The 12,378-nt window shown below is 43.6% G+C and overlaps 1 protein-coding gene across 2 annotated transcripts in view; it reads left to right on the top strand.

The window, feature by feature from the left end:
* The window catches only part of LOC118116418 (ryanodine receptor 3), a 114,094-nt gene that overhangs the window by 79,272 nt on the left and 22,444 nt on the right, over positions 1-12,378 (top strand). Inside the window, exons 50-70 of one of the 2 annotated variants that reach the window (XM_047341642.1) lie at positions 494-663; positions 1,644-1,864; positions 2,094-2,184; positions 2,944-3,084; positions 3,750-3,913; positions 4,071-4,149; positions 4,647-4,736; positions 5,316-5,462; positions 6,065-6,127; positions 6,300-6,375; positions 7,487-7,610; positions 7,770-7,885; positions 7,976-8,043; positions 8,126-8,247; positions 8,423-8,472; positions 8,803-8,863; positions 10,016-10,254; positions 10,875-10,956; positions 11,064-11,194; positions 11,416-11,739; positions 12,100-12,340. In XM_047341642.1, coding sequence (XP_047197598.1) covers positions 494-663; positions 1,644-1,864; positions 2,094-2,184; positions 2,944-3,084; positions 3,750-3,913; positions 4,071-4,149; positions 4,647-4,736; positions 5,316-5,462; positions 6,065-6,127; positions 6,300-6,375; positions 7,487-7,610; positions 7,770-7,885; positions 7,976-8,043; positions 8,126-8,247; positions 8,423-8,472; positions 8,803-8,863; positions 10,016-10,254; positions 10,875-10,956; positions 11,064-11,194; positions 11,416-11,739; positions 12,100-12,340 — 2,800 coding nt within the window. Of the gene's footprint in view, positions 1-493; positions 664-1,643; positions 1,865-2,093; positions 2,185-2,943; positions 3,097-3,749; positions 3,914-4,070; positions 4,150-4,646; positions 4,737-5,315; positions 5,463-6,064; positions 6,128-6,299; positions 6,376-7,486; positions 7,611-7,769; positions 7,886-7,975; positions 8,044-8,125; positions 8,248-8,422; positions 8,473-8,802; positions 8,864-10,015; positions 10,255-10,874; positions 10,957-11,063; positions 11,195-11,415; positions 11,740-12,099; positions 12,341-12,378 lie in introns of both variants that reach the window. The other variant, XM_047341641.1, reaches the window with a different exon arrangement.

Below are 12,378 nucleotides of genomic sequence, written 5' to 3'. Positions count from 1 at the left end.
CCGCACCCCTTTAATTAGACATCCATCATGGACACGTCTTTGCACGCTACAACAGAATGTCTCCCTCACATGCAGATGCAACGGGCATGAAACTCTGCACATTCGGTGCGAGGCGGAAAGGTTATTGATTTCGTTTCACCGCTCATGCCCTTTTAATCAGCACAACATTTTACTACACACTCCCCTTGCTCTGAGTAAGCCCGATCATTTCTATAGCGAGCTGTCCTGCTCTATTGATTGATCTGCAAAAGCATGGAAAGACTTGCCTCTTAAATTTGCTGCTGTAAGCACCGGCACACAAGCTCTGTCAGCTGGCCAAGAGTGAAGATGGCCCCAGAAACCTCTGATCCACACGCTGCTGTATTCTGCCTAATAATAAAAACCAGACTCCCCTAATTTAAAAAGAAAATAGCCACTATGTGCTGTAGCCCGTTCACTTTGTACTTCACTGCTTCACACCTGCTGTCTCTTCTTTTGTCTCAATCTCTCTCAGACGTATCAGTGACGGAGCCTGACATGTCGGCCTGCTTTTGTCCGGACCACAAGGCCCCCATGGTGCTGTTTCTGGACAGGGTGTACGGTATTGAGGACCAGAGCTTTTTGCTCCACCTGCTCGAAGTGGGCTTTCTGCTCGACCTGAAGGCTGCTGCCTCTCTGGATACGGTGGGTGGAGCTGACACCAACACAGGGGTAGAAGTAATGAATGGTTTACCTCTGTAGCGTAAACTTCATCGTAGCCTCTGTAGCGTAAACTTCACGTCAGGATCAATAATATTGGGCAACCATTTATATTCACGACGCCGTTTATTTTCAGGTGATTAATGTAATTGTTCTTTACTCTAATTCATCAACAAAAGTAGGCTAAGGAAATACACTCCTCTTCAGTCAGCTTACGACATAATTATCCAGTTTATGGTTTTACATCCTCTTTGCTGGTCTAAAGTAAAACTAGCTAATGTCGACCCTGTGTGATATCAATGCAGGCAAGCAGCAGTCACCCTTTCAAGTTCTGGTCCTGTCCAAAACGAAATAATTTAAAATTTAGCCTATTTGGAGTAACTCCACATATTAGTCGTCAGGCAGAAAAATCATCTTTTATCGAAACGACTTATGGTGGAAGTGGAAAGATGAATTGGAAGTGGAAAGACAAATCTCCCCCAACTTTTGAACAATGGATAGAAGACGTTATACATCATTTGTCACTGGAGAAGATTCGTTAAAAGGGTGTGCTCAGAAGTTCTCTGACACATGGGAAGGGAAAATGGAAGCTACTGCTAATGCAACTGTGTAACTCTACCCCTTTTATATTATATTATAATATATATATATTTAGTTATTAACTTGCAACTCCTTAATTTCTCTTTTTGGTTGTTCCTGTTATTGTATTATTTGATTTAATCTTGTTATTTTGCTTTGCACTTTGAGTTAATCTGTATGTAAATGTAATTGTTTGGAAATCGATTCTAATTACAAACATGGCACAGTAACGTGTAAACAGTGATGCAGCTCTGTTGGAGCGGGAAGAGGGGGAGGGGATACTTTGTGTCTTTGTTGAACTGTGTCAGTGCTTACGTCTCCTTTTTACAAATAAAGTGTTACAACTGTTACTTCCTCCATGACCTTTGACCCCTGTCTTGCCACAGGAGGGGCTGTGCACCACGGAGACGGCCCTGGCCATGAACCGCTACATCGGCTCTGCCATGCTGCCCCTCCTCACCCGCTGTGCCCCGCTCTTCGCCGGCACGGAGCACCACGCCAGCCTCCTCGACTCCACCCTTCACACCATCTACCGCCTCTCCAAGGGCCGCTCGCTCACCAAGGCCCAGAGAGATGCCATAGAGGAGTGTCTGCTGGCTGTCTGCAAGTGAGGAGCATGAGAAACTCTCCATTAGTAGAACGGAATAGCTTCTGTCTGGCTTCCGATATCTCACCTGGCAGGGATCAACAGGAGATTTAATCAGCTTTCTTTGTTTACCTCTGAAAATCCCTCTGAGGCTTTGTGACAAAAAAAACGGGTCAGAGTCTGAAGATGTTGCAGTTAAAGGCAGCCCTGGCTAACAGCGCTCTTATCTCCCTTTCACCTTATTCTGCAGACACCTTCGTCCCTCTATGCTGCAGCAGCTCCTGCACCGCCTCGTCTTCGACGTGCCCTTGCTGACGGAATACTGCAAGATGCCGCTCAGGGTGGGCAACTATCTCCTCACTTAAATTATTTTTAAAACCCTTTGTCATCTCTTACTTCACCTTTATCCCATTCTCCTTGTTGTCTTGTCCGCATGCCTCAGGTTTAACACATTCCTGTCTGCCTCACTATCACCTGGTTACTTTTAATCTCCGATTTCTCAGACATGTTTATGCTTTTCTACCTGAGTTTATTAGATCAATAGAGAGCTACCAACAGCTTATTTCCACCGGCGCGAGTACAGGTTTTCCTTACGTGTAATATTATCGGTGTTAACCTCTCTCTCTCTCAGAAACACACACACACGATCACAGGTGCGCAAGTTGTCCCTGTGGCGTTAATCATCTGGCGTGGAAGTAGGTGGGAGCTCGAGGAGGGAAAACAAGGAGATGAAGTATTGGACTGTGTGATTACAGCCTTGTTGGCTCCACTGCTCTGCTCCGTCTGTCTGACCACAGGAGATAAATAATGGAGGTGTAATAGATTGTGACTGGCCTGTGGAATGTTCGACACACTTGTGCTTTACTTTCATGTTCACGTTTTCCATTGTTGCAGAGTGTGGGAGAGCTGACCTCCTCTGCGCTGCTTTTTACTATGCATCCTCCTCGGCCTGGTGCCAGTGTGCTGCGAGAACATGTCCAGGCTGCATGCGTGTTGCCCGTCACTGAAATCCCCTTTTAACTCTGTATATGCTCTGTATATTTAAACCTGTATATTCATGACTTAACGTGTTTGCCCCTTGCTCTCTGTGTGTCCTCCAGCTGCTGACCAACCACTACGAGCAGAACTGGAAGTACTACTGCCTCCCGTCGGGGTGGGGCAGCTACGGCACCGCATCTGAGGATGAACTGCTGCTCACCAAGAAAATCTTCTGGGGAGTGTTTGATTCTCTGTCACAGAAGGTGAGGAGCCAAGTATGTTGCACAATTTTTTTCTTTTTTTCTTTCTTAGAAGGATCCTTTGCAATCTTGTTTGAATTTCAGAGCCAGTGACTCTCTATTGATAAATGCAGATAAATTAAAAAAGCCATTAGCTGATGCATTTCATCAATGTGTTCCGCCTCTTCTGTTCTCCACACGGACTGTTCCCCCGCAGGCAAACATATCCTGCTCAACCGTGATTGGTCAAAGTAGTCTTCAGATTTTGCATATTCACATGCAGAATGTGTTTGTAGAGATAACTGTTGCCATTACCTTTCTCAGGGTCTCAGCAGGGTCTTGATTAGCATGCAGGGAACTCACTGTCACATGTCTTGTGTGTTTGTGATGTAGATAACTGGATAACTGCACATCCCTTTAAATGCACACTCATGAAAGTAGGCTGTGCCCGAAAGCATCAATATCTGGACAGACGATCATTGATCCAAACCCTCTCGCATTCGGACTCTGCAGCTTTTAGAATGATTCTTTATTAACGTCTCTTCCACTGGCCCCTGTTACTCTCAGACTAGAGTGGCTGTATAGCTTCTTTTTTCTTTAGCTTATGTTCGTTAAATAAAAATGTGCATAATAATACTATAAGGAAATTTAATTTAACCACAACTTTCTTTATTTCTCTCCCCATATAGAAATATGACCCGGAGCTATTTAAGATGGCCATGCCTTGCCTCAGTGCCATAGCTGGAGCTTTGCCTCCAGACTATGTTGATGCCTCCATTAGTACGACTGTGGAAAAGCCTGTTTCGGTGGATGCTCAGGGCAACTTTGACCCCAAACCCATCAATACTGCTAAGTAAGCCACGTTGGAGCCAGATGTCAATGAGATACTGTATATGCACAGCTTGACACTTACTGTGTCATACCTGTGATGAAGTACACGGCACATGTCTGCACTTGACTTTAGTATCATGCGTTTATGACGCTGACAGACTGACTCACTCTTTTTCCAGCATTGCTCTCCCGGAGAAGCTCGAGCACTTTGCCAACAAATACGGCGAGCACTCTCATGAGAAATGGTCTGCAGAGAAGGTAAGGCCAAAGATAAGAGTCTCCGCCGGAGGGAAATGGGTATTAAATGGTGCATTGCTGCACTCGCAGTATTGTAAGAAAAGGAGAGGACATTCATAATGTTTTGCCTCGAAGAAACACTGCACACGGCAATAATCAGCTGCAAAGCGTTTATGCTCCATGAAAGTGAAAGAAATCATTTCAGATCAATATCTTAATATATTTTCCAGTATCTTAGCCCTGTTTCCTCTTGATGTTGCCTCCTTTTTGTTATGAATGTAAGAGATACTCTGAGAATGATGACAAGAATTGTGTCCCTGATCGCTTTGTTGTTTGTCAAAAAAAAAAGGAATCACAAGAGCTGAGAACAGCAAGAACTGAATGTACCGTGACTCCCTAACGTGTTACGCTTGCTAAATCTCATACTCAGTTTTTCAGATAGTAAATCATGTCTTCTGATTCTGATGGCAGTAATGATCGCTGTCACTCTTGTGCCTCCCTCTGTGCTCGTGTCTCAGGTGCTGCTGGGATGGAAATACGGAGACTGTGTCGATGAGAAGGCCAAGACTCATCCTCAGCTTAGGACCTACAAAGCTCTAACAGAGAAGGTGCATTGTGTCGGATGTTTTTATTTTAGTTTATTCACACAACTTAAATCCAAAATACATTACCGAAATGGAAATGTGCATGTGGAGTGTGGTAGAACTCAGTAAGGGCTCATGTGAAAACAACACCGTGAAGATATACAAAAGTTAAAGTACAAAACATGCAACATCATCAATACAGGTTATATATTCATTTTAAAGAGAAAATTAGACATACATTAGTATAATGGATATAAACCATAATAAACCGAATTAAAAAATACCTAATTTCCATTGCAAATCAAATGTTTAAACAGCAGAGCATTTCTAAGTCTCTTTTTGTACATGGGAATCCAATACATGTACATTTTCATTCCACTTAATGATATTTAATAGAAAACTGACCTTGGGATGGTTCATACAAAGATAGATTAAGATTCTTTGTTTAATTTTTATGTAGAATTGTGAATTGTTGTCAAAATTATATCGGAAAAATGAGGTAGATCGGAGTTAGTATAGGTGCAGTGTGCTTGGTGCAATGTGCTATTTGTGAGGGAGATGAACATGAAGCTCCTGGAGTAAATCTCTGTTTCTATGCTGCAGGAGAAGGAGATTTACAGATGGCCAATCAGAGAGTCCCTGAAGAGCATGCTGGCAATGAGCTGGAGCATCGACAGGACCAAGGATGGAGAGAGTATGTCTCAGCAGAGGGAGAACGAGAAAATGAGGAAGATATCTCAGACCTCACAGGTATGAAAGAATACGCTGCAGGCAAACACTGACACCAATTGTCTTTGTTGTGCTGGAAACGCAAACGCTTTCGTCACATCAAAGCATTGATAATCTGTTAAAGGTTTTTAAAGCAGCAAAGCTAAAGAATAATATGCAAGAAGTGGAATCCTCTTGTATAATTGTCCAGAAAACCGTCCCCTCATGAAACCACATTAAGATTCACTAGATCTCGATTTTCATTTGGATCTGCACCAAATTGCGCACACTCATAAATATCAGTTCTGCATCCTTCCCCCAAGCTTGTTGTTATCTGTCAGTTGTTTTTGTGTAATCTTGTTTACAAACAAAGACCCCCCCCAAAAAACGGGTAAAAAACAGAACCACCTTGGTCAACCAAGTTGACATTTGACAAGAACATTTTTCTTTGTTGTTTTCTTGTCTATTTTGCTCATCTCTAAATTAAGGATGGTAATCATAGGGATTGGTAGAGATTATGGACGCAATTGCACTGTTTTAACACTGTAAACTACATATGTTGTTGTGACTAAATGCTTTTATAACTAGATGCTAATGACACAGTTTATCTCACTGTCAATCTTCATCTTTTTGAATATTTCCAGGCAAATGGGTTCAATCCGAGCCCGATAGACACCAGCGCCGTGGTTCTATCCAGGGAGCTGCAGGTGAGTGACCCCATTTGTTCAGTTGTACTTTTATTCTCATCAAACGGTGTCGGCGCCTGAAGATGTGATGACGAACTATATTTCCTGAATGTGAATGAAGTAATGTGGGGGGGGGATTAGCTCCCTGGTCGACTGAGATTGACTGTTTGTCTCTCTTTGCCTCTGGTCCCAGGGGATGATGGAGATAGTGGCTGAAAATTACCATAACATCTGGGCCAAAAAGAAGAAAAGTGACCTTGGAAGCAGAGGTGATCCTTGTGTGTGTGTGTGTGTGTGTGTGTGTGTGTGTGTGTGTGTGTGGTGTGTGCACTCAGTAGCGACTAAGGGCCTGTACTATGAAGCTGGTTCAACCTACTCTGATTTAACTCAGTGTTAAAAAGAAAGTCGGGCTTGACAAACCCTGGTTCAGTGACTTGGTGTTAAACAATGCTACAAAGCTGGTTAAGATGTTGGTCTGTTAACTCTGTATTAACTGACTCAGAGTATGTGAGCATGCACGTTCACTTGCATAAAGGTTGGTTGTGCAAAGCCATGCACCGTATTTCACAGAGGAAGAGCGCACGTGGATTCCGAGCGGATACGAAGAGATCACAGTTAAAGTTTAACATTGAAATGTGAAACTGTTACAGCGAACAGCATCAGGAGGTTTATTAAAACACATAACTGACAGAGTACATTCATAGGAGCAGTGATTTTTACTGTCACATGTTGTCGAGAAATGTTTTGTTATATGTTTGACATGTAACTGAACATTAATCATGTAAAAACACTGAGGCTACTTGAATTATAATCTACACATGCACACCGTTTCTGAAATTGACTCACTGATAATGAATTCAGATGTTCTCTCTAAAGCACTGAGGCACTTAGACTGTGTATGATGCTGCTGTATAAATTACTTACTTGATTCAAACAAAACTTTAAGCTGCAACCACGATGGAAAATTCACCTGCAGCGAATCATTATGAATTATAAAAACATTCTATCAAGTGATCTGTATGAATAGTTCTCATCCTAACAGTTTTTCTAAATTGCCACATCACAATTCATAAAACTGGATCCACTTGATCTTCATCATCACCTTCATCACTGCACGTTTTTTCTATTAACAATGTGTTCACACCTTTTTATTGGGTTCTCACATTTTCACGATCATATAATCGCCCTCATGTTCTCATGGGGCTTTAACGGTATCAAACCTAACCTCCGTTCGTAGTACCGGTTAACCACAACTCCGAAGTCTCGAAGTTACCCCTGAACTTACCCTGGTTAGCCAGTAACCTAGCTTGGTAGTACAGGCCCCAGAGACGGATCAAGTCACGTGTGTGTGTGTGTGTGTGTGTGTGTGTGTGTTTTCAGGTGGGGGAACACACCCTCTGCTGGTGCCCTACGACACGCTGACGGCCAAGGAGAAGGCGCGTGATCGAGAGAAGGCTCAGGACCTTTTTCGCTTCCTGCAAATCAATGGCTACAGCATCACAAGGTCAACACATACGAAAAGCCACCGAATACTTTATCATTTTTATGTGTTGCACAAACTCAACACGACCTCCTAACTTGTCCATTTAATAGATGCCAGTGGTCAGGGGAGCACTTTATCAAATCAAATGTTATTTATAGCCAGTGTCTTATTGTGCTGCAGAGGATTGAAGGACTTGGAGCAGGATTCTTCGTCCATGGAGAAGAGGTTCGCCTATCGCTTCCTCAAGAAGCTGCTCAAGTATGTCGACTCAGCTCAGGAGTTCATCTCCCATCTAGGTATGATGATATCACACATGAAAAAACATATCTGCGGTTCCTCTTTTTACTCAATATTAAAAATACAATTTCATGTTTTTTTTTATCCAGAGTCCATGGCTGCCAGTGGAAAAACCGACAGGTCCCCCCATGAACAAGAAATCAAGTTTTTTGCCAAAGTAAGAAAGTGGTACATATTCAGCTACACCTTAAATAACATTATTACCATTCACTCGTGTCACCATCTCTGTCCTCGTTCAGGTTCTGCTCCCCCTCATCGACCAGTACTTCAAGAACCACTCGCTCTACTTCCTCTCCTCCCCCAGTAGGAACCTGAGCAGCAGCGGCTACGCCTCCAACAAGGAGAAGGAGATGGTCACCAGGTAGCGGCTCACAGAATGACCCATAGCAGCAGCAGCAGCAGCAGCATGACAATAAAATCTTTTACCACCCTTAACTCAAAATCTTAATCCCTAACGATCTTAATTCCTCATCTTCTCTCCAAGAATTTACTGATTCTCTGATTTCCTCCCCTCTTTCTAATCTTCATACCTCCAGCCTGTTTTGTAAACTGGCAGCTCTTGTCAGACATAGGATTTCACTCTTTGGTAAGCTGATCACTACTGACTGCTCAGAAATGTGTATGTGTGTGAATGTGGACGTCGGTATTCGTCATTTTTTCACGTCTGGGGTTTGTTCATATGGTTTAAGTGCACAACAAATATTAAATGTTGTAACCTTTATCTTTAAAACCGCAGAGAACAAGCAACTTTATATTATGTTATATCATTTTCTATCCAAACACTCAACATACATATTTTACTGGGGGTTATACATAGCTATAGGCTCAATTCAGATCAAAACATTGCTTGATAGGTAGTGACAGCACGTAGATCTATATTATATTAACTGCTTTTGTGTTTGGTGGTGTCTTGTAGGGAGCGACTCCACCACCATGGTGAGCTGTCTGCACATCCTGGCGCACACTCTGGACACCAGGTGGGTACACACATGACTGAGCTTAAAACCTTGAGCAAACACCATGCTCAAAGTCCGGCCTATTGTCCAGACATTTTCATGTTATGTCCCCCTTGTGCCTTTTATATAATAGCAGATGTATTTTTATCGAAGTATTTCCACTGCAGGGGGTCATATTAGCATATTCATAGATTCCAGTCACAAAATGTCACAAAATGAGGAAGGAAGGTGACGAGTTACATTTAAACCATTTTCAGGACATGAGGAGAGTTCTTTTAAATGACAAACCTTTTGAAATGTAATTTTGAAGAACAAAGAGGAGTTTTAAGGGGGTCTAATGTGCTACTGGAGTGGGACCTTGAATGAGACAAATTAAATGTTAACATAAGCCCTCAGTTTGATAAAGACTGTGCTTAAATGTTAAAAATGGGAGAAGCCTGTTCTCTTTTTCCAGTGCAAAGCTCTGACTATGAATCTAACCTCCTTAGGATCCTCAAGAGAAGCATATTTGTCACAAACGTCTTCTCTTCGCCGATTATTACTCCCGTGTCTCATGGGGGGCGCTGGCATTAAGAAAGAGCATCCTCTGGCATTTAAATAAGTACAAGCAAATTTCATGCGGCAAATGTTGCCCAAGGCTGATAGTGTTCTTCAGAGAGAATGTACTGTTTGTTAATGCAGCGCACACCTAATGAGGCTTAATCATCAGCGTGTTATTGTGTCTTATTTGTGCTAAGGAGCTACAGCTGATGCCCACAGACTCTGTCCTTGATTTCTCTATCCTGTTGGGGCACATCAGGGCTCCACAATGGTTTATTCATTCAGCAAAGTTGTGAACTGTGAATATAGAGAATGGACGGACTAATCATATTAATGGCGTTGTGCTATTTCAGTGTCATACTGTGTTTCTGGGCCCTAATGTTTCTCCAGTGTCATTAGATAAATCATTTATGTTTCGGTGTAAGGGGGCTCAGCCTGTCTCATATTTCATGACTAAAACCTTAATAGACTGTGAGAGTGAATTAATCACACATGTGCACACTCTCCTCCTGCTGGTGAACAGTGTCGTCCTTTGCATACCAAGGGTTATCCAGTGGTTTATTATAGCCCCGTCCTTGCATATCTCCTCATCTGGCTCCAGTCATTTATCACGCTCTCTTTCCCTCCCAACAGGACGGTGATGAAGTCGGGCTCAGAGATGGTGCGGCTCGGCTTGAGGACGTTCTTCGAGAACGCCGCAGAGGACCTGGAGAAGACGTTCGAGAACCTGAAGCTGGGGAAGTTCACGCACTCGCGCTCGCAGATGAAAGGGGTGTCGCAGAACATCAACTACACCACCGTGGCTCTGCTCCCCATCCTCACCGCTCTGTTCGAGCACATCACTCAGCACCACTTTGGAGTGGACCTGTTGTGTGAGTCCTGACAGAAAGATCAAGCATCTGAGAGGCTGATACAAAAACTATTTAACAGGGTGATGGTCTAGATGCGTGATGCCTATACTCAGGAGTGTTTCTCCAGGGGATTCATTTTGGAGGGGTGTTGGTGTGGGGACAACACCTCAGCAGTAGAGAACTGTTTGCTTGTTGCATGAAAGTGCACTCAGCAAAATCTGAATCTACAGAGCTTATGCTGGCTCCTTCCTGCCTCATGAAGATGGTAAAATCTTTATGGATGGCCACTGACTCGGTCAGGATTTCTACCGCTGCTACTGATGGTTAATCTGATATAAACTGAGGATCCAATGACTTAGTATTAGCTTTTATTTGCATGATAAGTCTTAAACATTGAATATTGGATTGGATATTTTCAAATTTGTCATTTCTTTGAATAGTGCGATGAATGCCAATATTGTGAGTTTGATCTCTCTACAGGCCATAGCTTTGGCAAATACCCCCATAGTGGGACTAATATAGGATCATCTTATCTTAATACATTCACATTTCATAAGTGGGTGTCTTTAAATTAATAAATCATTGTGTTTGTGGTACAAAGCAAAGCTCATGTTGTTTTTCTATTTGTTTTGTTTTTTCAGTGGATGATGTCCAAGTGTCCTGCTATCGAATCCTCACCAGCCTCTATGCACTGGGCACTGGAAAAAACATCTACGTAGAAAGGTATCCGAGCTTGAATATGAATGTGTAAATGAATTAAACCTCACTGAAGACACCCACTGATGTTCAGAGCAGCTCTCACCCACTCTCCCCCTCTGTGTGTCCCACAGACAGCTGCCGGCTCTCGGTCAGTGTCTGGCCACCCTGGCTGGGGCCATGCCTGTGGCCTTCTTGGAGCCGATGCTCAACACTTACAACCCCTGCTCGGTTTTTAATACCAAGAGTGCCCGAGAACGAGCCAGTGAGTCATATGTACTTATCCTGAAATAAGTGTTCATAATGGGTAAAGTGGTCTGAGCTGACAAAGCAAACAGCCATTATGAGGGAGAATAAGGTACTTTCTGTGCTTCAGTCCTATTCAGCTTGGAAACATTCATCCTCTTCTAATGAAATTAGAAAAATGTTACTCTAATGACATAGACGTAGTTTGAATTACATATAAATCCTCTGTGGTGTTTTTAGTCTTAGGTATACCAGACTCGGTGGAGGATATGTGTCCCGGGATGCCGCGGCTGGAGGGCCTGATAAAGGACATCAATGACATGGCTGAGTCGGGAGCGCGGTACACAGAGATGCCTCACGTCATCGAGGTGGTGCTGCCCATGCTGTGCAACTATCTGTCCTACTGGTGGGAGAGGGGTCCCGAGAATCAGCCGGCCAGCGGGGGCAGTGTCTGTTGCACCACCGTCACCTCAGAGCACCTCAGCCTCATTCTGGGCAACATCCTCAAGATCCTCAACAACAATCTGGGCATAGATGAGGCCTCGTGGATGAAGAGGATCGCAGGTGGGCATGAGGTTACTGTAACAGCTCGTGATAGTACAGAATGAATGAGTGCATTTTCTGTGCCCATACTTTGTTTTTAGTTTGACATCAGTGCAGCACCCTGTCACATTTCAACACTGAATCAAGTAGTACAATTTTTCTTACCACCCCATATTGGTCTAACCAAATAACACCAAAATGTAACAGTTGTTTCCTTGGTCCGTCCTGCATCCTTCCACCAAGTTTCGTGGCAATCTATCCTGTAGTTTTTGCGTAATATTGCTTAAAATCAAACACATAGACGCACCAAACAGGGGTGAAAACATAACCTTGTTGATGCAGGTAAATAAAATGACGTTTTCTCTCTGTTTCGCGGTGCAGTGTACGTGCAGCCCATCATCAGCAAGGCCCGTGCAGACCTGCTGAAGAGCCACTTCCTGCCCACGCTGGAGAAGCTGAAGAAGAAGACGGTGAAGGTGGTGGCTGAGGAGGAGCTGCTGAAGGCCGACAGTAAGGGAGACACCCAGGAGGCCGAGCTGCTCATCCTGGACGAGTTTGCCATCCTCTGCAGGGACCTGTACGCCTTTTACCCCATGCTCATCCGCTACGTGGACAACAACAGGTTAGCTCTCTGACGATGCTGCAGATGATGGAATTTAT

Source organism: Hippoglossus stenolepis, chromosome 10 (genome assembly GCF_022539355.2).
Source record: "Hippoglossus stenolepis isolate QCI-W04-F060 chromosome 10, HSTE1.2, whole genome shotgun sequence".
Lineage (NCBI taxonomy): Eukaryota > Metazoa > Chordata > Actinopteri > Pleuronectiformes > Pleuronectidae > Hippoglossus > Hippoglossus stenolepis.
The sequence above is the reverse complement of the archived record's forward strand: the minus strand, read 5'-3'. Positions and strand labels throughout refer to the sequence as shown.